General features: G+C 42.3%; 2 protein-coding genes across 2 annotated transcripts; both read right to left on the bottom strand.

The window, feature by feature from the left end:
* Positions 1–301: 301 nt before the first annotated feature.
* LOC136427177 (acid-sensing ion channel 1C-like) lies at positions 302–10828 on the bottom strand. The gene is made up of 12 exons (XM_066415951.1): positions 10635–10828; positions 7681–7769; positions 7217–7315; positions 6414–6546; positions 6108–6206; positions 5309–5434; positions 4683–4835; positions 3927–4071; positions 3443–3499; positions 2741–2891; positions 1686–1777; positions 302–974 (listed from the first exon to the last, which is right to left on the bottom strand). The coding sequence occupies exons 1-12, from the start codon at positions 10707–10709 to the stop codon at positions 799–801; spliced, it is 1395 nt and encodes a 464-aa protein (XP_066272048.1). The 5' UTR covers positions 10710–10828; the 3' UTR covers positions 302–798.
* A 2884-nt stretch (positions 10829–13712) lies between these two features.
* On the bottom strand, positions 13713–22371 carry LOC136427178 (acid-sensing ion channel 1C-like). Its single transcript, XM_066415952.1, has 11 exons — positions 21718–22371; positions 20688–20786; positions 19458–19590; positions 18467–18565; positions 17835–17960; positions 17190–17342; positions 16361–16505; positions 15918–15974; positions 15501–15651; positions 14899–14990; positions 13713–14374 (listed from the first exon to the last, which is right to left on the bottom strand). Exons 1-11 carry the CDS (start codon positions 21729–21731, stop codon positions 14199–14201), a joined length of 1245 nt encoding a protein of 414 aa, XP_066272049.1. The 5' UTR covers positions 21732–22371; the 3' UTR covers positions 13713–14198.
* Between the last annotated feature and the right edge of the window lie 2192 nt (positions 22372–24563).

Genomic DNA, 24563 nt, shown 5'->3' with positions numbered 1-24563 from the left:
TTCGTGTGTGAAGGCCCGAGGCAACAGCGCGACAAATCGCCTGTTTGCACAGTTTGTTGTCTCCCGTGGAAGGAAGTTTATTTTGGCTACACCTCAGGGGCTATGTTAATTTTGGCAACACGTATGACATTTGTCCTGCATCTCGCACAGCCAAACATTTTGGACGATGATACAACATCTTTGTTTCAGTAGAATTACGTTTATCACACCCATAATGATTCATTTATTTACGCTTTTATACTGTATTACGCATGGTAAACATACGCAAACATACACCCTAGGTATAGCCTAGGTTGATTTACAACTGTATTATTTCATACAATTGCTTTTTTTCACAAATCAACACTGAAATCACTCACATGCATTAAAAGTAACAGTCGCCCATATTGGTGACCTTTGACCTCAAAGAACAATAAAAAGGTTATAGGTCAAACAAGTTAGCTGTTTTCAGCGCACCACTTATCAGTTGCTAAGGAAACAGAACTATACTGAGGTAATAGACTGACGACCAATGACTATTTTACAACAATGAAAGTTTATAATAGAAACAACTTACATATTTTCTGAGATCTAAGTAAACACCATGCAACTGTACAGTATGATTGCCAAATGCGCTATACCCCTTTTGACAGTTTAACGAGTACACTATAGTACGAGCACACTATAATACGAGCACACTATAATACACAATAAATAATGAGAACTGAACTGAACATGCTTATATATTGTCAATATCTGCAATATCTTGCGTATAACAATTATCTTGTCACATATTAAAATGTTTCTACAAGTCGATCTTTAGTTGTAAATATCTGTGCCTGACTTTGACGGTTCCTTGGGTTTCACATTAATCTTCTTGGGGCGCCGATTTCTTCCAATGAAACCCAGCAGGCGCCTTAGTAGATACTCGCACACCTCCAGGAGGGACAGGACGCTGGCTCCAAGAAACAGCCCCATCATTCCTCCTAGGTTACCTGTAGGCAGGGGAGGGGGGCGTGAACATTAGCGTAGTGATAGCTTTTGAGATGAAGCAGAAGTGATAGTAGTTAGAGGAGGGCATTGTGTGAAATGTCAAGTTACATCTAGAAAATGATACAGGCCCATCGTCCTTCCTATGTTACATGGGGAGGCCAGGAGGGGGAGAGTACTGTCATAATCAAAAATAATTACTCAAGCAACTGGATGATAATTTGAAAATCTTATCCAGTTGCTTGAGTAATTATTTTTGGCGTATCTTTTTACCTGGATGTCTAACCTTCATCAACGTACTGTCATAATTGCAAGGTCGATTTAGCATACAGACTACAAACAGGAACTAGAAAAAGAACATTAATCTGTAAGGAAATACGTCATGTTTATTACTTTCAGTCATGTCTAACTACAAACTACTGCTTCTTATTCTTAGTAATACTCGAACACATCCATAAATACGGTAAGCAGTCCCTCCAGCTCTGTCCTGCCACTTGCTACAAAATGTAATCGAGCACCACAGGTTGCCTGCTGCTTTATTGGTAACCATGGTGATTGCGGTCTGGTCCATTCAGTCGTGATACATTGTGTAGTAAGGTCAAGCTGTTAGGCCCCTGGCCAGTCCTTGTCTATAGCCAGTTTTTTTTAAACTTTGACCTTAAACAACAATGCATTACGACAGCACATGCGCAGTGAAATGGCTTATTATGACGTACTTGACAGCTGCCCTTCGTCCATGGCCTTCAGTTGCCTGATTTTCTGGTAATTCAACTTCTCGTAGTACACGCTGAAGACGACAACGTTGTCCCTGGAACAAACATGGGCTGTAAGAGGGTCTTCGTATTCTTCGCTACTTTCTGAATTAGTTTGGGAAAACCTGTCGGATCGTCGACACGTTCACTCTCTGATCATATTCTACAAAATTGTCCATACTCGCCAGTATCTTAAGGATTTGATCCCTCCCGAAGTTTTCATTTCTACTTCTTATAATCTTCGCAACAAACTTAATCTAAGGATTCCGCTCTGTTCTACAACTCGATATCAAAAGTCTTTTATGCCTTATGCAACGCATTATTGGAACGGTCTTGATATAGCTGTTCGATCACTAAATCTTTCGTTGTTTAAAAAACATCTAGTGAAATTAGTACGTCCCTCCTTCCACTCACATTTTAGTCCTGGCCTAAATAAAGGACAACTGCGGCCAATGTTTGCTTACTAGTAGCGACATCCTCTTGGACGTTAACGTCATATCTCTTAAAAATTACATACCAGAAGAAGGAGGTACATTACATTGCATTTCGTATGTATGTACGCTGGGTGTTGGGAACATGTGGCCTAAAATGCAAAACATTGCAACAAAACCGCGAAATATGTTGTAGATCTATTAACTGTACTGTAAACCTCACCAGATAGCCTTAGATGTACAAAGGTAAGGTGTGACAGTTGGTCACGTGCAATATAACCAGCTGAATCTGTGCCGCGTGCCTGCGAAGCTACACCGAAATATGTTTTTCCGGCTATGCAGGTATAAATCTTAGCTGGTGTGTTACGCCGAAGTATGTTTTTTCCGGCTATGCAGGTATAAATCTAAGCTGGTGTGTTGCGCCGAATGACGGTCATACCGGCTATGCAAGCATATTATACAGATACAGAAACTGTTAATGGTTCAAACAAGGAGGTTAGAATTTCAACCTCCTTGGTTCAAAGTGTTCACTAGGAGTGGCATAGCCTTCGGGAGTTTGACTTCGGGAGTTTGACTTTGCGAACTCACCCCAGGTAGCTAGGTGCCATTCCAAAGGCTGGGGCAACATTCTCCCTGGTGTGTTTGTTTGGCCACCCCCCATAGGACACTGACGTGGTGTATGACGTCATACTGCAGGGTACTGGGCAGTTACACTTCAGCTCTCCTCTGGTCACCTGACCTGTAACGGTGAGGAGAAATTAACGTTCCATCAGCTACATAAGTCATCCGTTGTTTCGTTGATGAAGGTTAGACATCCAGGTAAAAAGATACGCCTAAAAAAGTTACTCATTGGCAAGCAACTGCATAAAATTTTGAAACAGTCAGACGTTTCAGACAGCATCTGCTGTCTTTCGTCAGTGTCTAAAGAAAGATCTGGTTGAACTACTTTTTATATATGGAAATGTTAATTAACATATTCATCCTGAGTTTTGGTATAAACACTTTTAGTTCTACCAGATCTAAGATAGCGGATGCTGTCTGAAACGTCTGACTGACTTGCTTGAGTAACTAAATTGTATTTTTGGCGCCATCTGTTGTTTGTCGATCTTTAACGTTTGATGACTTTTCCCACTATGAAACATTACCATATGGCTTGGTATCACATGTAATGTGCTATAAATACCATTAGTCAAAACCTATTCGTAGAGTCAGAGAAGGGAACGGAATTGAAGGCCAAAGTTGCAAGTGTCTTTACCAATGAAAACTGCAAGCAGCAATGTAGGAACTCACCAAGTACATCTTTGACACAAGTGAACATCGTGGTTGGGTCACAAGATGGCTCTGTTCCTGCGGGTTAAATAAGTTTGAAGTGTAAATTTCATGTTGTGTGAGGGCTGCCACTGCCAGTATTACCTCCGTGGAAACTGAGGTAATTTTCTTGTCTGTTTGTTTGTTTGTTTGTTTGTTTGTTTGTGTTGGTGTGTGTCCATAATTGGACCAGGTCCAAATTTGTTTTCAGCCTCAGCTGAGGTTTACCCGTGGCTAAAATTGGCCAGCAAGGTGGAAAAGTCGGCGTTGCCCGGGTCCAAGTCTGATGGGAAAATGCATAGACAGAACAACTTTGACAGAATTAGCAAGATATTCATAGAAATTCATAAAGATATTTCACTGAGGAGTGGTTCAACAGCTTGTTCTTAATAAATACAAAAAATGTGTTCCCGATAGACAGACATCAGAAAATCCGTGCTCTGAGACATGCACATTGTAAAGTTACCTGGTAGGTCGTAGGGCCGGCAGCTGCAGTTCCGAACCACGTGTTTGCTCCTGCACTCCAGGTAGCAGCCGTTCAGCGTGTAGGTGTCGTAATACTCCAGCTGTAGGTCCTGGCAGACCCCCCACGGAGGCACGTGGTTCTCGTACTGTGGAGGAGGAAATTTTAACTGATGTGATAGCCTTAGGATCTGCTAAATGAGTTTTGTACACGATATTTTATCCACGCCACATTGGGGTTTCTTTCTTGTATCTCCCCAAATTATAGTTTTGCTACCCTGCTTGCTCTTATATCAGAAAGCAGTTATTGTCTGCCTAGATTATATAACGGTCAACACAAATAAATGGTAATCAATGGTTAACGACGCCTAATCGCAGTAGGCCGTAGAACCAGTCAGTATTATATTGCACTGAAAAAGGTACCAGAGCGTCTACAACAAAGTTGGAAGGTTGTTTTTTCTTATGTATTATTCTTGGTGGCAAATGTGCTAGAGGTTGGCACATCGGCAACCAAATCCGTAGTGTGTTTTGCCACACTTTTAAACAGATTAGCCGGAGGCTCTTTGGCCGCCAAGGAAGGTCGTGTAAGGTGCCGTTTCCAAGGGCACGCCGTCGGGGTGTGGTGAGTATCGAACCCGGGACCTCGAGTCTAACGCTCTAATCTTTGCGCTAAACCGACGCCACACTGGCTTTTGAACTCAAGTTGTTAATTATGGTGTTTTCATTGTTTGATAGTTCATGCTTCGGGGTAGGGACTCACCAGTATCTGCTTGACGGCGATGAAGGCGTGGTTGCCCGGCGCCACCGCGATGCCCTGGGTGTCCATCATGGGAGGCTCGTTCTGATCGTGCACCAGCAGCTTCAGCCCCACCTCGGAATTCCCGCCAACGGCAAAACTTTCCGTGTAATGATTCTGTCAAAATTGTGACGTCCATCAGTACAAAAAAGATTATCCCAACGTACAACAAAATAGCCAGGAAACATTCAATAAGGAGGCTCACGATTCTAGGTACGCATGCGCCATGGAACACGTTGTGGGTAATATGTCAGTGAAGGCCCCTAACTCGTAAACAGTTTTTGTTTTGATTTGCATAACAATTTCAAGACAATGTTTGTAAACGTCTCGGCGGCCTTCATCGCATTTGACATGTTCTACTCATCATGGATTTCGCTGCACATGCGTACTCAGTACCGCAAACCATCTTATTCTGACTTATTCTCTTTCCCCGCAAAATATTCTGCAAGCAAGGGAAGCGATCAGAGGAACGAATCGGACCTAGAATGGATATATTCCTGGAGTAATGATGAAATCGATCACCAAAAAAAACATGAGCATACAGGTATCAATTACACGGGCATTATGCTGATGCATTCCTGGCTACTCACTTCTTCAACGTCGACGATGACCATGAGTCCGTTCCCGGACCCCTGCATGGTCTGCTTTAGCGCGTTGTTTGCGTCGGCGTTAAAAGTGAAGCAGTTCCCGTAGTGGCCGAAGGAGTGGGTGAAGTTCTGTATATTTGGTGAGATAGTTACCAATTAGGATCGGCATGGAATCTACCTTAACAAGAACGGTGGGCGATACCAACTTCAACTTTGACCCATTGCTTACGTCACAAGCCTGTAAGGTCACTGACGTAGCCCTATTGAAAACATGGCCACCGAGTCTCGCGATGTGATATATCGGTTACTACTTTCCAAAATCGAACTTCACACTAATGGTTGCTTCAAGAATTATTATTCCCTCTCAACAAAATTTCATCTGGACATTGTAACGAAGGGACCGGATTATCGCGATAACCTTCAATATGAGTGTTTGTTTGGACCCGTCCGTACTTTGCATGACGACCCGGAGTTCCCTAGTTCGATTCGAACGATTCGAACTCGCTTTTAAAATTCGAATACTGGATTCGGACGTTGGGATCGATGTTGCTACATTTTTTGTTCGTGGACAGAAAACTCTCTAAATGTTTGGCGCATTCTGCATTAAGATATGTGCTATTTCGTGTAGGTGTGACACCCTCGGTTTTCGGCCCTCCCGCGGGTCGAATCGCCCGAAGGCCGTGTCGTATTTTTTATCTACAGATGGCCTGTTTGCTACATGAATAATTCTGATATGCTACGTCACTAAATCGTAAACACACTAATGACAACACTGTAAGATGAAACGCCCCTAGCGACTTACCAGCTGCGTGCATGTGGTGCCTCGCCACTGGCAATAGGGCATGCGATGCCACGAAACGTTGAAACCTTTTTGCAAGACCATATCCTCCACTTTCACGCCCTGTTATGTGGTGAAATATATGATTCCATTACGACATACACTGGACACTCATTACATAGTAATGTGAAGAGGTCTCTAGTCTTTGGAATGCGTACAGTCGTACAGACATTTAGATATTGAAATGCCACGATACAGAATGGCTGATAAAATACGATCAAAGTGGTATCTTTGACCTTTATCTCTAAGTCCAATGAGAGGGGGCTTTACCGTCAGAGTGTCGTTAACGGTGTCGTCAGGCGGTACTCCGTACGCCAGCACCGTGGGGACATCCATCTGAATGCCCCACAGGAACGTAGACAGGTACGACCAGTCCACCGCATACAGCTTGTCGGCGTCAAACCTGTGCGAAGGGGAAAACGTCCACGTTATGACTGCTGAGCATGACTTTAAGACAGGCATGACAAAACAATATTTGAATAATAAAAATTATAAAAAAGAACCTTTTTTAAGGGCCTGGCCCTGTAATTTTCGATGACGTCATCATGACGTCATAAAAGTTTGCATAAACTATCATCTTGTACAAAATACTTGGAGGAAGACATCAAGAGCCATACATAACACTAAGTAGTATTTTCAAGACACTCCAGACGTGCTGCGGCATGCTTGTCTCCCACCTTATTAATAGCATTAATGGAACTATTGGACCATCCTCAATTTGTCTTCACCTCGTTAACACATCAAGTCAGTCATAACGGAAAGGACCCAAGGAAACTACATTGGAATACTCAGTCAAACTCAACAACAGGACATGAATGATAACGTGGCTGATAACGACACATTTTACTTTCTAAAGGGATGTACTTGGGACAGCCGAGGCATGATCAAAATGCTTAGGAAATAATGAAGCGGTGGCATATCTTGTTATCCCTTCCCCTGCAAGCTATCTTGTAAAAGATGTAGACACAAATGGAATTTTAGGACTTCCAGGCAGATTCTTATCTGCCATTGAAAGCTGTCCTTCTAGCATAAGGAACATCAAGAATGCCACTCAGTGTTTGAGAACTACTCACTTGTTCATGTTGCAGATTGTGACCGCCGGAAAAGTCAACTCATCGACAAACTCCAAATTAGTGTCGGTGATGGTGTCATAGCTGAGATAGGAGTGCATCCTGGTGTGTCGGGGGGGGGGGGGTTAAAAAGCAACATTAATCACGGTTATACATAGCAAACTCAAATTGCTATATCGTCAACCATATCAGTGTATGTCATTGTTAAGCCCGGTCCGGCACGAGATATCAAAAGTGAGAGTTCCGATGCAGTACCATAGCAAGCCACTGGGGGCCCAAATCTGATAATTTCGAGGTCTTATCAAGACCTACCAACATAGTAAGTATCGAGACAATCCATCCAGGCATTCTTGAGTTATCGTGATGACAGACAGGCAGTGTGAAAAACACACAGGCACACGAACGCTGCCGAAAACACGGCGAGGGTAATTATATACTGCAGGTTCACAGATATTGCAGATACTCACATCGAGCCGAACATGTATCCAAAGCCTGCGTAGGAAGAGAGAATGGCGAACACCCATAGGACCCGGGAGTTACCTGGGTAGATCACAATCTGGGACAATAGATGCAAAAACATGTAGTTAAATTGATAAGTTGTACAAACTTAAAGACATTTCCTTAATAGTAATCCTATACCATTGTGTGTTGTGTGTGTGTGTGTCTGTGTCTGTGTGGGCCTTTATGCAGGTCATGCTCAATGACCTGCAGTGGACCCTTCTCTCTGAAAGGAGGAGGAACGCCCGCCTCACCTTTTTCTATAAGCTAGTTAATAACCTCATCAATATTAATACAGATAGTCTACTGAAACCAGCTCAGTGGCGCACCCGGGGAAGCCACACGCTCAAATTTCAACCTCTTTACGCCCGAACAGACTCCTACAAATATTCATACTTTCCCCGCACCATACCCGAGTGGAACGCCCTGCCTGGCGCGGTTGTTACGGCTCCCACCGTTGAGTCTTTCCGCGCCAGGCTGGAGGCCTGCCCGCCTTAGCCTGGAACCTCCTCCCCCCCCTACTTTGCCCCTAGCGGGGTTATCTGGGGGTATTTTTGTTGATGTTGATGTTGATGTTATAGCCCCAACAATGCCTAGGCTGAGGCGAAATAAGAGGTTGGCAATATAATGAGTTGTAAACTTTATTAAATGTTTTAGCACAAATGTTGTAGAAGAATATTGACCATTTTATTGGTTTTATGTCTGTTTCAACTTGTTACCTTCGTCGACGAATGGTTTCGTCGAGAAGGTTATTCGATGATGCTTGTCTGTGTGTCTGTTAGTGAACAGAATAAGTCGAGAACGCCTGGATGGTTTGTTGTCGTAGTTGGTGTGTCGGTGTGTATGTGGGAAATCTCAAGATGATTAGATTTTGGGCGAAGTGTTTTGCATAATTAACGAGAAAAGTGTAAAAATGTGTTAAATTGTATGCTCATACTATGCTTCTGGCTGCGACGTGTGGGCTGTGGATATTGATACGGGTAGAGGGGTGCAAAGTTGGTCATGAGGGGTCATGAGGGGTCATGAGGCAGGCAGGAAACGTCAGTTACTGCCAGGGACAAATTGGCTGTCAGCCAGCTGTATTCATTGGTGTGGAATGTGAGAAGGTTATATTTTACCGAGCATGTCTGTGTGTCTGTTAGTGAACACGATAAGTCGAGAATTCTTGGAAGGATTGTCTTGGTATTTGATATATTTGTAGGTCTCGAAGAAACCTGAAAATGATTAGATTTTGGGCCCCCTAGCGGCTTGTTACGGTACTGCAGCGGAACTTCCTGTTATGATATCTCGTGTTGTGGACATGCTATGGAACTGATTTTTGAGTGGTAGATAGCTCGTTGGGCAGAGAGTGAGTGGTATTGGTTTGGGCCCCCTAGCAACTTTTTTGAACTGCAGGGGCAGGTTTTGCTTCAAACTTTGAAAGGGAATAACTCAAGAAGGGCTTGATGGAAGGTTATGATTTTTTGCAAGTACATAGCTTGAGCGATGATGTACATGATTGGATACTTATTATGCAAATCAGTAACTAATTTGCATAACTAATGAGGAAAGTTTATACATCCATCAATTTCCATGATAGGACTCGCAAACATGTGACATATGTAACTGAGGAAGAGAGAAATATTAATAGATATCAGCTATGCAAATGAGAACCTCATTTACATAATTAATGAGAAAATACTATAACTCGAGATGGGCTTGATGGATGGTCATGATTTTTGGTATGTAGATAGCTTACATGATGCTTTGTATGATTGGATGATAATTATGCAAGTCAGATTATAATTAATGAGGCAATCTTAAAAACCTGCTGTGTTCCATGATATGACTATTCAAATATGTGACATTTGTAACTGAGGAAGAGAGGAATGTCAATAGATAGAAATTATGCAAATGTCGGCCTAATTTGCATAATTAATGAGAAACTACTATCATTCCATACTAGTAGATAACGGCAATTTCATACTTGTGGCATTTAGAAGTTGTGTGAATGTGAACACCATTGAATCAAATTATGCTAATAAGGAGGTTATTTGCATTATTGATGATAAATGTTAGCATAACCTTCTTTGTTAAGCTCATAATCATAACAAGGAGGTTTGGACAACTTATGTTATTTGGGTGAGGAGGATCAACTGGTATGATTTTTGATTGATGAAAAACACTCCTAATACGTCAGTCATAAAGGTCAAAATCATTTGGCGAAGGTATGAGGTCGTAGAACTCTTGTTTGTATTGTAGCTACTTGCACCTTTTCTTTACCAATGGTTAGGTTTGTCGTCCTTAAGTTGTAAACAAAGAAAATCCTCGTTCGCAAAGTTCTGCCTTATACTAACGATTCGTGCTTGCGACTTCGATGAATTATAAATGAATATCAATTATGCACCAAGGTCCTTTCAAAAGGAGCTTAAAACTTACGCTTGTCAACATTGTGAAGAATAATCCCAGATTTATATCAAGTGAAGTATAATGCCGGATTTATATCAAGTTAGCTCTGCTGAAATCCGCAGTAGTTCTTCTTATACCTTGTCGAATACAAAAACAGTGTTTTATCTTATAAGCATTTCATAAATGCTCGTCCAAACACCTGTTACTTGATATAAATCTGGCAAGGCCTTTTGGGGAAGGAAAAAATCCATAATAGCATCGAGGATCATACGAGCATCTATATAGCCTGAGTGCTATCCTGTTTCAGTTCCAGGCTCTAATTCCACTTTCATGCTTGGTGAAGGGTAGAGCCTGGAACTGAAACAGGATGGCACTCAGTCTTGGCTCTATAGGCCTGATACGTTTATCTTAATGTCTTTATTCGCCCCCACCTCACCCCTGTTCACACAGGCATAGAGAAGAAACAAAAAAAAGCAAAGTTATCTTTTTCCTTCCCCTATCATATCATAAATGCCATAAATTGAGCAACACGTACCCTGTTAAATCCGTGAAGGCTGGTGTTGGCAGCGAACTCTTTCTCGGGGGACTCTTTATTGTCCTCCGGCGACATGGCGGTGGGTTACTGCTTAAGCGAAGAGTGGTGAAGAGGACGAGAGAGAACACTGCGAACATGAGAATATCAAGCTACAGCAATATGTCGACCTCAAGTTTTACACTATCTACGCAAGAACCGACACATACAAACATTCCTTCTTTCCCCGTACTATCCCCCAGTGGAACACCCTGCCTGGCACGGTTGCGACGGCTCCCACCGTTGGGTCGTTCCGTGCCAGGCCTCCTGCCCGCCTTAGCCCAGGACCTGGACTCCCCCCACCCCCTACTTTGCCCCTGAATGGGCTATTAGGGGGTATTATATGTAGATTTAGATGTATACATCACAACATACAACCAGTGAACACCATTAAACCCGACCTATTTGTTTGCCGACTGCTTTGTCCGACACTCATGATCAGTTGGACGCTGACGACAAAGACAAACAAGTGTAACAAAAGGAAGCAAACGACTCTCACCTCAGATAAGATCCAATAGAAATCTAAACCATGACAAAACAATTCATTTCTGGTCTTTGTTCATAACCCCAAAAAAGTCATACAAAATTCATCCAGGAATTTAACACTTTATTATAACAACAAAGTGAGACAAATGGCTACTGAAAAAGAGCCTCTTCGAGGCTTAGTTTACTCCTTGTCAAAAGGTTTGCCTACGCAGAAAATTAGAAAATAAAAAAGCGACAGGCCGCCAGCAACCGGCCTGTTTTGAATCCAATGCAAGAAATTCTAACAACTGATTTGTACATTCATCAATTGCCAAAGTAATTGTATTGCCATCGTCACATCCTAGCCAGAAAATGCTATGAAATGCTTCCTTGCTTCTGATAATGACTGAAAATGTCGAACATGCCTGGTTGGTCGCACTATTTATCTGATCTTGTTTTGTGATACTGAATATCCTGCCACAACAACATCTGTTCTTATCTAGCCTCCAATAGTTATTTCTGATGTCTTTCTAATGTCTAGTCAACAATCGTCACATCCTAGCCAGAAAATTGTATGAAATGCTTCCTTGGTTATGATCATGAGTGAAACTGTCAAACACTACATGGTAGGTAGGTAGGTAGGTACTAGGTAGGTAGGTAGGTAGGTAGGTAGGTTGGTTGGTTGGTTGGTTGGTTGGTTGGTTGGTTGGTTGGTTGGTTGGTTGGTTGGTTGGTTGGTTGGTTGGTTGGTTGGTTGGTTGGTTGGTTGGTTGGTTGGTTCGTTGGTTGGTTGGTTGGTTCGTTGGTTGGTTGGTTGGTTCGTTGGTTGGTTGGTAAAACTAAGTATCTGATGTAGTACTGTGAGAAATACCCTGACACGGTAATATCTGTTCTTATCTAGCCTCCAATAGTTCTTTCTGACGACTCTCTAACGTCTAGTCAACAATAAGTGGCTCTATACCGTTTGGCTTACCTGTATAAGTGTGTACCGGTGTCCAGCAGAGTCCGACGATGTGTCTGTGGCATCGGCAGAACAAATTTGTTCACTCGCCGTTTTAGTCCTCGGGTGTAGACTGACGACCGAGAGGACACACAGGGAATGACGTCATTGGGTGGACAGGGGTCGTCTCATTGTGCTCTCATCTAAAAGGTTTCTACAGCGGACACGCTTAAATAGTATTGACAAATAACTTGCCTACAGCCAGCTTTCAGCACAAAAGATCCATGTAGGTAGATAGGTAGGCGGGGATTGAGCAGTTCGAAATTCAGCCAAACATTCGCAAACTGCAGCTGTCTGTGCTCCATGATCCAGCCGCAAAGCCACGTCGAGAGTTCGAGGCAGTTTTATTTTCCTTCCGCGAGAGAAAGTAGTCCGTTCCATGACTCCGGGCGTCAACATCCCTTACTAGAAAGATTGTCTAGTAAGATTGACTGTGCTCAGGTGGCAATCGAGAGCAAAATGGAACTCACAAAAGCTCAGTTTAGATTTGCTTCACTCAAACGTAAAAACCCCGGGTTGGACTTTACACGGTCTACAGTCTTCAAAGATGGTCCAGTTGAGCAGAACGCTCTACCTGACACGGAATGACGCTCTCTCACCCAAGACAGCGCCACCCAACTCACCTCCTTTACAAGACGTGAAAACCTAGAACTTCGGCAACGTCTCGGCTGATTTAGCCGAAAGGGAAAACATTCCAATCATAAATGCCTTGAGCTAGTATTACCTCATGGCGCATTCAGAACAGAAATATCAAGTGTATCTCTACCAGGTATTTGATTCAGGAGTTTATCTGTAGATATTCATATGTGAATGTTCAACTCTATGTAAGATGGCACCCGATATATTACAACTTAAATAAAATAAAATCTGCTAGCCAATCATCTACAAATACAGTATTCACTAACACCCTTTCAACTTATACATAATTATTTCACCCCAATGAGCGTAATAAAAAAATCAGAATTTCTGACTGGGTAACAACATCTCAAAGCGTGTATGCATTTTTTTACCATTACGATTTTTTTCATGCACTATTCCTACATACACATGTTAGTATCAGTTCTTAGATAATCGTAATCACGTTCTTAAAGGCAACCTAAGCAATATTAGGGCGCTGAAAGTCATATATTCAAAATCAATTTTTTTTCTGATTTCTATCCATAGTAAGTTTAGATAACATTATCCCATCGCGTGATGTCGTTGTGTGGTGGGAACTCATTGAAAATCTGAGCACTTGGAGGCCAGCCATCATTTCAAATCTTCCGAAATGAAATACTCCTTTTGTGGCTTGCTTCTGAGCTATTTTTAAACGCCCAAAGTATGAAATAATGATGCAGATGTGCTAATATAGGGAAGTAAATGTAAATTGCAACCTCACCAAACAGAATTGCCTTCTCCAGAATATTTCAAGTTTTACCCCCTGAAATCGCTTAGGGCACCTTTAAAACGAAAAGTTAGGTAGGAAAGTTTCGTCCTCCGAATTACGTTTATCACATACATAATGCCTTATTCATCTTTTCTACTGTGCTGTGAATGAATAATTAGCAAAAAGACAACATCCGATCCGAGACATGGCGTCGCTTAATACACAACATTGTTGTTATAATACAATTGCTTATCAATGCAACTCTTTCATTCAAAAATCAAAACAATAATCACACTAGTTACAGTCGGCCATAATGATGACCTTTGACATCAAAGAACACAAAAATGTTCCAGTTAAGGTCAAATAAGTTAACTGCCGTTAGCGCGCTTTAAAAAAAATGAAATACGGAGACCATTTATTTACAACAATGAAAATCTATAACAATGATAATAATGCAAACAAATTACAATCAAATAAACCCAATAGAACTACTCAGTATGATAACCAACTGCACAATAACTCAATGGAAAATTTGACAAGAGTAGACAAAAAAATGTCAACTCGCAAAGATAAATGTTTTAGACTATAGTAGTTAAAACTGAACTTGACATTTTGACAATATTTACAATATTCATCTTTAGTATAACTTGTATTTTATTACCATAATCCTTCACATAAGCTTTGTAGAAGTTTTTCTTCATTTGTAAATATCTGCGCCTGGCTTTGGTGGTTCCTTGGGTTTCACATTGATCTTCTTGGGGCGCCGATTTCTTCCAAGGAATCCCAGCAGACGCCTTAGTAGATACTCGCACACCTCCAGGAGGGACAGGACGCTGGCTCCAAGAAACAGCCCCATCATTCCTCCTAGGTTACCTGTAGGGTGGGGAGGGGGGCGTAAACATTAGCGTAGTAAAAGGTTTTGAGATGACGCAGAAGTGATAGTAGTAAGAGGAGTAAGAGAGTGAAAAATTTCAAGGGGTGAGGGTAATGACATATTCGCACGGTCGGTTTAGCATACAGACAACAAACAGGAACTAGTAAAATAACATTAATCTGTAAGGAAATACGTCATATCTACCTTCCCATAGGCTAGCTACAAACAACTGCTTCTTATTCTTAGTACTACTCGAACATATCCATTTGTATGGTGAGCAGTCCCTCCAGCTCTGTCCTGTCACTTGCTACATAATAAAATCGAGCACCACAGGGTGTCTGCTACTTTATTGGTAACCATGGTGATCGCGGTTTGGTCCATTCAGTCGTGATGCACTGTGGTGTAAGGTCAAACAGTAGATTCCTTGTCCATAACCAGGGGTCGTTAACTTTGACCTAAGACCACCATGGATTACGACTGCACGTGCGCAGTAGGAACTGTGAAATGGCTTATTATGACGTACTTGACAGCTGCCCTCCGTCCATGGCCTTCAGCTGCCTGATTTTCTGGTAGTTCAACTTCTCGTAGTAGACGCTGAAGACGACAGCGTTGTCCCTGGAACAAACATATCACGAATGGAGAACATTGTTTTCACAGTCTGTGATCAATGTTTGCCTGCTATTAGCGACATCATCATAGATGTTATATCTCGTAACAATGGTTACCAGATGATGTAGGCACATATCTTCTGATTGCATCTTGTACTATGTATGTTTGGTGTCTTGGAACATTTGGCCGAAATGTGCAAAATTACAACAACAAAAAAACGAAAAATGCTGTAGATCTAGAAACCCTACTGTGGACTTCACCAGATATCTTATAGCTTCAAAAAGACGCTTGTAGCTAGATATGCAAAAGTTAGGTGTGACAGGTCGTTCCGTGCAAAATTACCAGCTACTTCCGCGCCATGAGCCTGCAAAGCTGGTGTGTTGCGCCGAATGGCGGTCATATCGGCTGTGCAGATATTATGTACCGATCCAGATACAGAAACGCCTAGTTCCAGACAATGTGGACACCTGGAATGGCCTAGCCCTCGAAAGTTTGACTTTGAAAATTCAAACTTACCCCATGTAGCTTGTTTCCATGCCTAAGGACGGGCCAACGTATTCCCTGGTGTGTTTGTTGGGCCACCCCGCGTAGGACACTGACGTGGTGTATGACGTCATACTGCAGGGTACGGGACAGTTACACTTCAGCTCACCTCTGGTCACCTGATCTGTAACGGTGAGGAGAAATTTACATTTCATCAGCTCAATGCATCATCTGTTGTTTGTTTATCTTTAACTGAGTAGGTATACGAAGGTACGTTTCCTAAAGATTAAAAATTTCTCATCAATGAAATATCACCAAATGGCTTCGCATCACTTGCAATTTACTAGACGTAAGTCAAAACCCCTGGAGTCACACAAGAGATAAAATAGAAGGCCAAAGTTGCAAGTAACTTTAGCAATGAAAACTGCAAGCAGCAATTTAGTAACTCACCAAGAACAGCTTTGACACAAGTGAACATCGTGGTTGGGTCACAAGATGGTTCTGTTCCTGCGGGTAAAATAAGTTTGAAGAAGTGTAAATAGCAGTGTTGTTTGAGGGCTACCACTTCCAGTTTTACATCTTTAAAAAGTGGTATTGCTTTAGGTCTGTTTGTTTGTGTTAGTGTGTGTCCTTAACTGGCCCAGGTCCAAATTTGTTCCTAGCTTGAGTCAGCCCGGCCCGGGTCCAAAGTAGGCTGGCTGGTTTGGCCAGCGTCCAGGTCTAGCAGAAATATGTATAGACAAAACAACTTGGACAGAGCCAGCGATAAATGCACTATAAAGAATGTAAATTATTTCACTGAGGTCTTAGTTCTAAACTATTTCACTGAGGTTCTAGTTTCTAGATTTCATATTCTTTTCCCGATCGACCAATATCAGACAGACACATTGTACCTGGCAGATCGTAGGACCGGCAGCTGCAGTTCCGAACCACGTGCTTACTCCTGCACTCCAGGTAGCAGCCGTTCAGCGTGTAGGTGTCGTAGTACTCCAGCTGCAGGTCCTGGCAGACCCCCCACGGAGGGACGTGGTTCTCGTACTGAGGAGATGAAAACGTTGGTGTCAACATTGCGTCGCATTATCTTGCTTGTATCTCTATGAAACAGATCCTATGGAAGAACACAGTCCCTCATTGCCAAGCAACTGGGTAGATTTTGGAAACGGTCAGCCGTTACAGGTAGCATCCACTACCTTTCGTCAGTGACACTGATCATGAGCAAGAGATGTCTTTACGAATGTGTTCTGTGTGTTTTTCATTGTTGAGGTTTGATCTAAGCTTCCCCTCTTGTCGTCTTAAAGATTTTTGTCACTTCAGTCCAAGATATCCATAATTCTTCATCAGAACTTAGTTTAAAATCCGTGTAAGGTTTGGTTCTTCATCTTTTAAAGGAAAATATAGTCAGAATGTACTGTTGGGGAGTAAATGTTAAATGATGTGATAGCCTTATCATCCGCTGATGAGTTTTCTACACGACATTTTTTCCACGCCGCATTGGGGTTTCTTTCTTGCTATTCTTGCTCCTCTATCAGAAAATAGTTCTTGTCTGCCTGAATCATATAGCTTTCACCGTAAGTAAACATGATTAATGGTTAGCGACGTCTAGTTGCAATGGGAAGTAGACAGGGCGTCTATTACAGCGTTGGAAGGTAAACGTTTAGCTTTTGATAATAACTGATGGTGTTTTAATTGTTTCGTAGTTCATGCTTCGGGCTGGGGACTCACCAGTATCTGCTTGACGGCGATGAAGGCGTGGTTGCCCGGCGCGAGGGCGATGCCCTGGGTGTCCATCATGGGAGGTTCGTTCTGATCGTGCACAAGAAGTTTCAGTCCTACCTCGGAATTCCCGCCAACGGCAAAACTTTCCGTGTAATAATTCTGTCAAAATTGTGACGTCCATCAGTACAAGAAAAGATGATCCCAACGTACAACAAATAACCAGAAAATCGCCCAATAAGGAGGGTGGCGATTCTAAGTGCGTATGCGCCGTGAAATACATTGTGGGTAATATGTCAAAGGTGAAGGTTTAACTTGTAAAAAAATTTTTGGCTCAAACATTCTCTCGACCTGCATTTACAATGTCAGGAAGAGTTTTGTTAACGTCTCAGTGGCCTTCACCTTTGACATTTTATACTCACCATGCAATCCGCTGCACATGCGTACTAAGAATCCTGCCTTGTATATAATGTTTCCCCACATAATATTTTGCAATTATTGGAAGCGATCGAAGGTACGAACTGGACCAAGAATGGGACATACATGTATTCCTGACGTTATGATGAAACCTACAACAAAAGAAACATGAGTATTAATTTTACAGATATCACTCAATTACACCGCCAGCATGATGATGCATTTCTGACCACTTACTTCTTCAACATCGATGATGACCATGAGCCCGTTTCCTGACCCCTGCATCGTCTGCTTTAAAGGGTTGCTCGCGTCGGCGTTAAAAGTGTAGCAGTTCCCGTAGTGACCGAATGAGTGGGTGAAGTTCTGTACGTAGGAGTACATTACAAGGAATATTTACCAATAAGTAATAGTGGGTGAAGTTCTGTAAATGAAATATATTACGTTACCAATTAGGGACAGCATGAACGCTACCTTAACCAGAACGGTGGGCGATACCGACTTTGACCCATAGCTTACGTCACGAGTCTGTAAGCTCACCTGACCAGAGTAACCAACAGCCCTATTTAAAACATGTTCACCGAGTCGCAATGTGATATATCAATTACTGCTTTCCAAAACCGATCTTTATACTAATGTTTGCTCCAAGTAAAATCATTCCCTCTCAACTAAATTCCAAAAACGAGACCAAATTTCCAATATATGGCTATATTGTGACCCATATACTGTTATCAATAATATCTTAGTTAAAATTGTAGGATAGATTAGCCTTGTAGTATTGTTGATTTAATGCCATACATTGTACATGTGCGTCACTGAACTGTCAACACACTAATGGCATATTGTGGGATATAACACCTTTGGCGACTTACCAGTTGCGTGCAGGTGGTGCCTCGCCACATGCAATAGGGCATGCGACTCCACGAAACGTTGAAACCTTTTTGCAATACCATATCCTCCACTTTCACCCCCTGTTCGGTGACGAAATGTAAATTGAAATGATAATACATACACTGCACATTCATGACACAGTAATGTCAAAAGGTCTCTAGTCTTGGGAATGAGTAGTCTTACTAACAGTTAGATATTGAAATACATTTGTGTCATTGCGTTCGATTTACTGTCCATGCCACCCCCCCCCCCCCCACCGCCGATTCAATCGGGTCAGTTTGAGCTAACACCTCATAATCGGCAAAGCCGGGTAATCGGGAAAATTGCGCTGACAAATAGGCATTGCAAATAAGCGGTTTCTACTGTACCAACGTTACTGATAAAAATCTTTGACCATATCATGAAGTGTTGTCAACTAGTTCGGCATCTCTGGCTGTTAGCTATTTTGTATCCAAGCATGAATACCTAACATTCGCTGCACGAAATTGGATACTAGTATCAAAATACACTTTAAAGCACACTTTAAAGTTCGCTCAAAGGTTCCTGTTAGGACACTTCAAGATGTACTGATAGATAGGATTTCAAACAGTTCTTACGGGAGTTGCCGGTTTTGTCAGGCAGTATGCCGTGGACTAGCCCCCTGCTGTAGTGATTGCACAAGGTTGTGTGGCCCAAGGGCTATTGAAATGGAGATGGGCACCATCTGGTGTCGGAAGGACTCTGACTTTGACTTTTACTTACCGTCAGTCAAGGTGCCCCAACGACAAAAGAAAAAGAGGTCAATGAATAGGTGAGGTGAGGTGAGGTGGGCTGAGCTGAGCTGAGCTGAGCTGAGCTGAGGTGAGCTGAGATGAGGTGAGCTGAGGTGAGCTGAAGAGAGGTGAGCTGAGAGTGGAGTTGACGCTTAAAGGTTCCGGTTAGGACACTTGCGGTGTGAATAAAGAAGGGATTACATGTACCGGTAACACTTACCGTCAGAGTGTCGTTAACGGTTTCGTCAGGAGGCACGCCGTACAACAGCACAGTCGGGACGTCCATCTGAATGCCGTATAGGAACGTCGACAGGTACGACCAGTCCACCGCATACAATTTGTCAGCGTCAAACCTGTGCGAAGGGAAATCGTCCACGTTATGACTGCTGAATATGGCTTTAAGGTAGGAGACAGGCATGCCGCAGCTATATGTCAACAACAAGAATTAGCAAAAAGTGGCCCTGTAATTGTCGATGAGTGAGTGAGTGTGTGAGTGAGTGCGTGAGTGAGTGAGTGAGTGAGTGAGTGCGTGAGTGAGTGAGTGAGTGAGTGCGTGAGTGAGTGAGTGCGTGAGTGAGTGAGTGAGTGAGTGAGTGAGTGAGTGAGTGAGTGAGTGAGTGAGTGAGTGAGTGAGTGAGTGGGTGTGACAAAGGTACTTTGAGAGAAAAATGAAGAGTCATACACAACACTAAGAAGTATTTTTAAGACACTCCAGAAGTGCTGACTGTCTCCCACCTAATAGCATTCATGGAACTTTTGAACCATCCTAAAATTGTCTTCACCTCGTTAACATATCAAGTCCGAGTTCCAGTATAAAACCTGGTTCTCCCGTTCTTCGCTTTAGTCACTGACGAAAGATAGCAGATGTTTTCTGAAACGTCTGCTGTTTCAAAATCATTCCCAGTTGCTTGAGTAACTGTCATTTAGAGCATTCAATGAACACTGGATATTTGAACCCCATCGTTTACTACCGTAAAGCTACTGATAGTCTCTACAAGACTTAGACTCTTTTCTGGGCTACACAATACAGCGTAGTCAGAAAATCTACAGATGATTCTCCGCAAAATTATAGACATAAGCAACAGTATTACATGAATGATAACGTGACTGATAACGACATAGTTTACTGTCTAAAGGGATGTGTTTGATGAAAGTTAGACATGCAGGTAATACGATAGGCCTAATAACAGTTTCCAAAACCATATCCAGTTGCTTGAGTGACTGTTATTTGGCGTGTCTAAGGGGATTTATACTTGCGACAGCCGAATAACGATCGTAATTTTCATGGAAGAACGAAAGGATGGAATATCTTGTCATCCCCATGTTTGCCCACTATACCGTAGGATGCAGACATGACAAATGAAATTGAAGCAGACTTCTTTCTGCCATTGAAAGCTGTCCTTCTAGCATAAGGAACATAAGAATACCTCAGTGTTGGAAAACTACTCACTTGTTCATGTTGCAGATTGTGACGGCCGGAAAAGTCAACTCATCGACAAACTCCAAATTAGTGTCGGTGATGGTGTCATAGCTGAGATAGGAGTGCATCCTAGAGTGTGCGGGGAGGTAAAACAGTAGCATTGACTGTTCATTGTTATACATTAGCAAAATTAAACTGCTATATCGACAACAAAATCAGCGTATGTCATTGTATAGCCCAGCCCGAGAGTGTCTGATATTCTATAGCCCGTATGTCGTTGTATGGCCCGATAGTCGTAGTTTGATTACTTAAATTTGCCTATGATATTTAAAACGTTTCCATTCTAAAGTTGTGATTCAGTTTACCTTGCAGTCATCTATGAGGGACAGCATGATCGCTACCTTAACCAGAACTTGCCTTGCTTGTTAAGGAGCCCGCAACTTACTCTCCCTTCTAAAGAGCTATCTACCACTGAAAAACCATAACCACAGCATGTCCAGAACACGTGATATCAAAACCGTGCAGTACCATATAGCAAACCGATAGGGGGCCCATAATCTAATAATTTTGAAGTCGTATCAAGACCTACCTACATTCTAAGCATCAAGACAATCCGTTCTGGCATTCTTGAGTTATCGTATTGACAGACAGGCAGCGTGAAAGACACACGGGCACACGAACGCTGCCGAAAACATGGCGAATGTAATTATCTCCATGAAAAATGGAGATATAGTTTTGGGTGTGTCTGTGTGTGTTTGTTTGTCTGTCTGTTTGTGTTTCCGCACTACTGTAGCCAGCATAAGTCAAGAACCTCTTGATAGATTACGATGATATTTGGTATGTGGGCAGGTGTTGTGAAGCCGAAGTTCAAGGTTGATTTTGGGCCCCCTGGTATGTGACCTTGGAACTGCAGCAGAACTTCCTTTTTTTGTATCTTTTGACCTGGACGTGCTATGGTCTTGATTATTGGATGGCTGATAGCTTGTGATGTAATACAAAAGAAATGTAGGTTTGGGCCCCCTAGCAGCTTGTTATATAATGCAGGTTCATGGATACTCACATCGAACCAAACATGTATCCGAAGCCTGCGTAGGAGAAGAGAATGGCGAACACCCACAGGACCCGGGAGTTACCAGGGGAGATCACAAGCTAGGACGACAGATGCAAAAACATGTAGTTAAAGGGATGAGTTGTAGACACTTTTATACATTTCTTAAAAGTAATTCTATACTGTTTCGTGGTGTGGGGGGTGGACGCATAGCAGCAACAACACCCAGGCTGAGATGAAGAAACTGGTTGATAAAATAAAGCAGGATCGACGTAAGAGCGAACGAAAATTCTGAGGTGAGCTACATTTGCTGTGTTGAACAAAAGTATCATACTTCATCATGGAATGTGCCAACACAGATGAGCTTTCATGCTAAAATGATGAGCAATAAACTCAATGGAATTTTCAGTTCATAAATTGTGTGGAAAACGAAAACAATTTCTACGTATTTTGCATTGTCCCTATTATTTGTGTTTTCATTCACCCATCGTTAGGCGAGTGCTTGTGTAGCCTATGAATCATGATGTTTTATACGTCAGAATCCAAACTGGAACAGGATGACACTCAGGCTAGGCTCTATAGGTCTGATACGTTTATCTGAATGTCTTTATTCGCCCCCCACCCCCCTTCACACAGGAATAGCGCTACAACAAAAAAAGCAAAGTTATATTTGTCCTTTCCCTATTAACGTTATATCATAATTGCCATAAACTTAGCAACACGCACCCTGCTAAATCCGTGAAGGCTGGTGTTGGTAGCGAACTCTTGCTCAGGGGATTCTTTGTCGTCCTCTGGCGACATGGCGGAAGGTTACCACTTAAACGAAGAGCGGTGAAGCGTACTAGAATCAAAATACAGCAATATGTTGACCGGATACATAACAACAGACAACCAGAGACCACCATTAAAGGCAGACATATATGTTTGTCGACTGCTTTGTCCGACACTCATGATCAGTTGGACGCTGACGACAAAGACAAACAAATGTAACAAAAGGAAGCAAACAATGCTAGCGCTCATCTCAAGTTAGATCCAATAAAGATCAAAACCTTGACAAAACAATGTATTTCTGGTCTTTGTTCACTATCCAAAAAAATTTCATGCAAAAATGTATCAGGAGATTTAACACTTATATGATAACTAGAAATACACAAGTAATGACTACTGAAAACAAACATCTAGACTTAGTTTACCCCTGTCAAAAGGTTTGCCTGCGCAGGAAAGTAGCAAATAAAAAAAGCGACAGCCCGCCAGCAACCGGCGTGTTTTGAATCCAAAGCAAAAATTTTAACAACTGATTTATACAGTCATCACTTACCAAAGTACTTGTACTTCCATCGTCACATCCTAGCTAGAAAATGATTTGAAATGCTTCCTTGGTTCTGATCATGACTGAAAATGTCTAACACTACTTGGTTGGTTGGTTGGTTGGTTAGTAAAACTGAATATCTGATATAGTACCCAGGGAAAAACATTCTGACACGGTAATATCTGTTCTTATCTAGCCTCCAAAAGTTCTTTCTGTTGTCTCTCTTACGTCTAGTCAACAATAAGTGGCTCCTTACCGTTTGGCTCACCTGTATATGTGTGTACCGGAGTCCAGCAGGGGCCGATGTGGTGTCTGTGGCAGCGGTAGAACAAATGTATTCAATGGCAGTTTTAGTCCTCGGGTGAGACTGACCGAGAGGACGATATGGGGATGACGTCAGATCATCGGGTGGACAGGGGTGGTGTTGTCACAGGGCTCTATCTAAAAGGTTTTCATAACGGACACGCTGTAGTGTTGACAAATATCTTTCCTACAGTCAGCTTTCAGCACACAAAATGTGCTGTAGGTAGATAGGTAGCCGGGGATCGAAAATCAAAAATTCAGCAAAACATTGGCAAACTGCAAGCGAGGGTCTGTGGCAATGGAGAGCCAAATGGAACTCACAATAGCTAAGTTTAGATCTGCTTCACTCAAACGTGAGAAACCCGGGTTTTGAGGTTCACACTGTATCCAGACTTTTGAGATGGTCCGGTTGAGCAGAACGCTCTTACCTGACACGGAGTGACCCTCCCCTGCCCGATCCGTTTCCGCCCAACTCACCTGCTTTACAAGACGTGAAAACCTAGAACCTCGACTGATTAATCAGAAAGGAAAGACATTCCAATCAAAAATGGCTAGAGATAATATTACCTGATGACTCATTCAGAACAGATTTTTTTATTTTTATTTTATTTTTTTGTATATCAAGTGTGTCCATGTATTTGATTCCGAAGTCTATCATACAACAAGTTTATCTGTATGATATATTCATAAGTGAATGTTCAACTCTATGTTAGATGGCCCCCGATATCAGCGACCCTGTCTGGGTGACCTCTGTATCGCGTTGTTACAACTTCCAAAAAATTAAAAATATGCTAACCAATGATCTAAGTTTGATCAGTTCATAGATAATCGTAATCACATTTCTAAAACGGGTACACCTAACGACGAGTGTGGCCATGAGTCACCCTCGCCTGTTTACAACATTGGACCAAAGCCAAACCACTGACATCCGATTCTCCAAGTGTCATAGTACATCATTTCTGCCTCACATCCCAGCAGTCTGCCACATATTCACCTAACTGCGGACACACACCGGAACATACAAACAAACAAACGCACCAAACGATTACCATACCTCCGGTTTCATAGGGGTAATCAAAGCCCTCACACCTGTGCGTATATGCTAGTCCGTATGAGTTGCGTGTTGACATTTTCTGGCTTAGGTAAAGTTTGCTGCCGAAGAAATCATCTCTTCAGTTTGATAACCAGGCTGCACAACAATGGGTCAAAGTAAAAACAGCTTCCTCCATGCAAACTTTACCAAAAC

Source organism: Branchiostoma lanceolatum, chromosome 2 (genome assembly GCF_035083965.1).
Source record: "Branchiostoma lanceolatum isolate klBraLanc5 chromosome 2, klBraLanc5.hap2, whole genome shotgun sequence".
In the NCBI taxonomy this organism is placed as follows: Eukaryota; Metazoa; Chordata; class Leptocardii; order Amphioxiformes; family Branchiostomatidae; genus Branchiostoma; species Branchiostoma lanceolatum.
The sequence above is the reverse complement of the archived record's forward strand: the minus strand, read 5'-3'. Positions and strand labels throughout refer to the sequence as shown.

Coding starts and splice junctions, on each gene's coding strand:
- LOC136427178 (XM_066415952.1), bottom strand. Junction 17,343..17,834: donor TCATCATCGATGTTGAAGAA/GTAAGTGGTCAG, acceptor CAATTTTGACAG/AATTATTACACGGAAAGTTT. Junction 14,991..15,500: donor ATGGAAACAAGCTACATGGG/GTAAGTTTGAAT, acceptor TGTTTGTTCCAG/GGACAACGCTGTCGTCTTCA.
- LOC136427177 (XM_066415951.1), bottom strand. CDS start 10,709: ATGTCGCCGGAGGACAATAAAGAGTCCCCCGAGAAAGAGTTCGCTGCC. Junction 7,316..7,680: donor GGATACATGTTCGGCTCGAT/GTGAGTATCTGC, acceptor CCGACACACCAG/GATGCACTCCTATCTCAGCT. Junction 6,547..7,216: donor ACAATCTGCAACATGAACAA/GTGAGTAGTTCT, acceptor CCCTTCGCACAG/GTTTGACGCCGACAAGCTGT.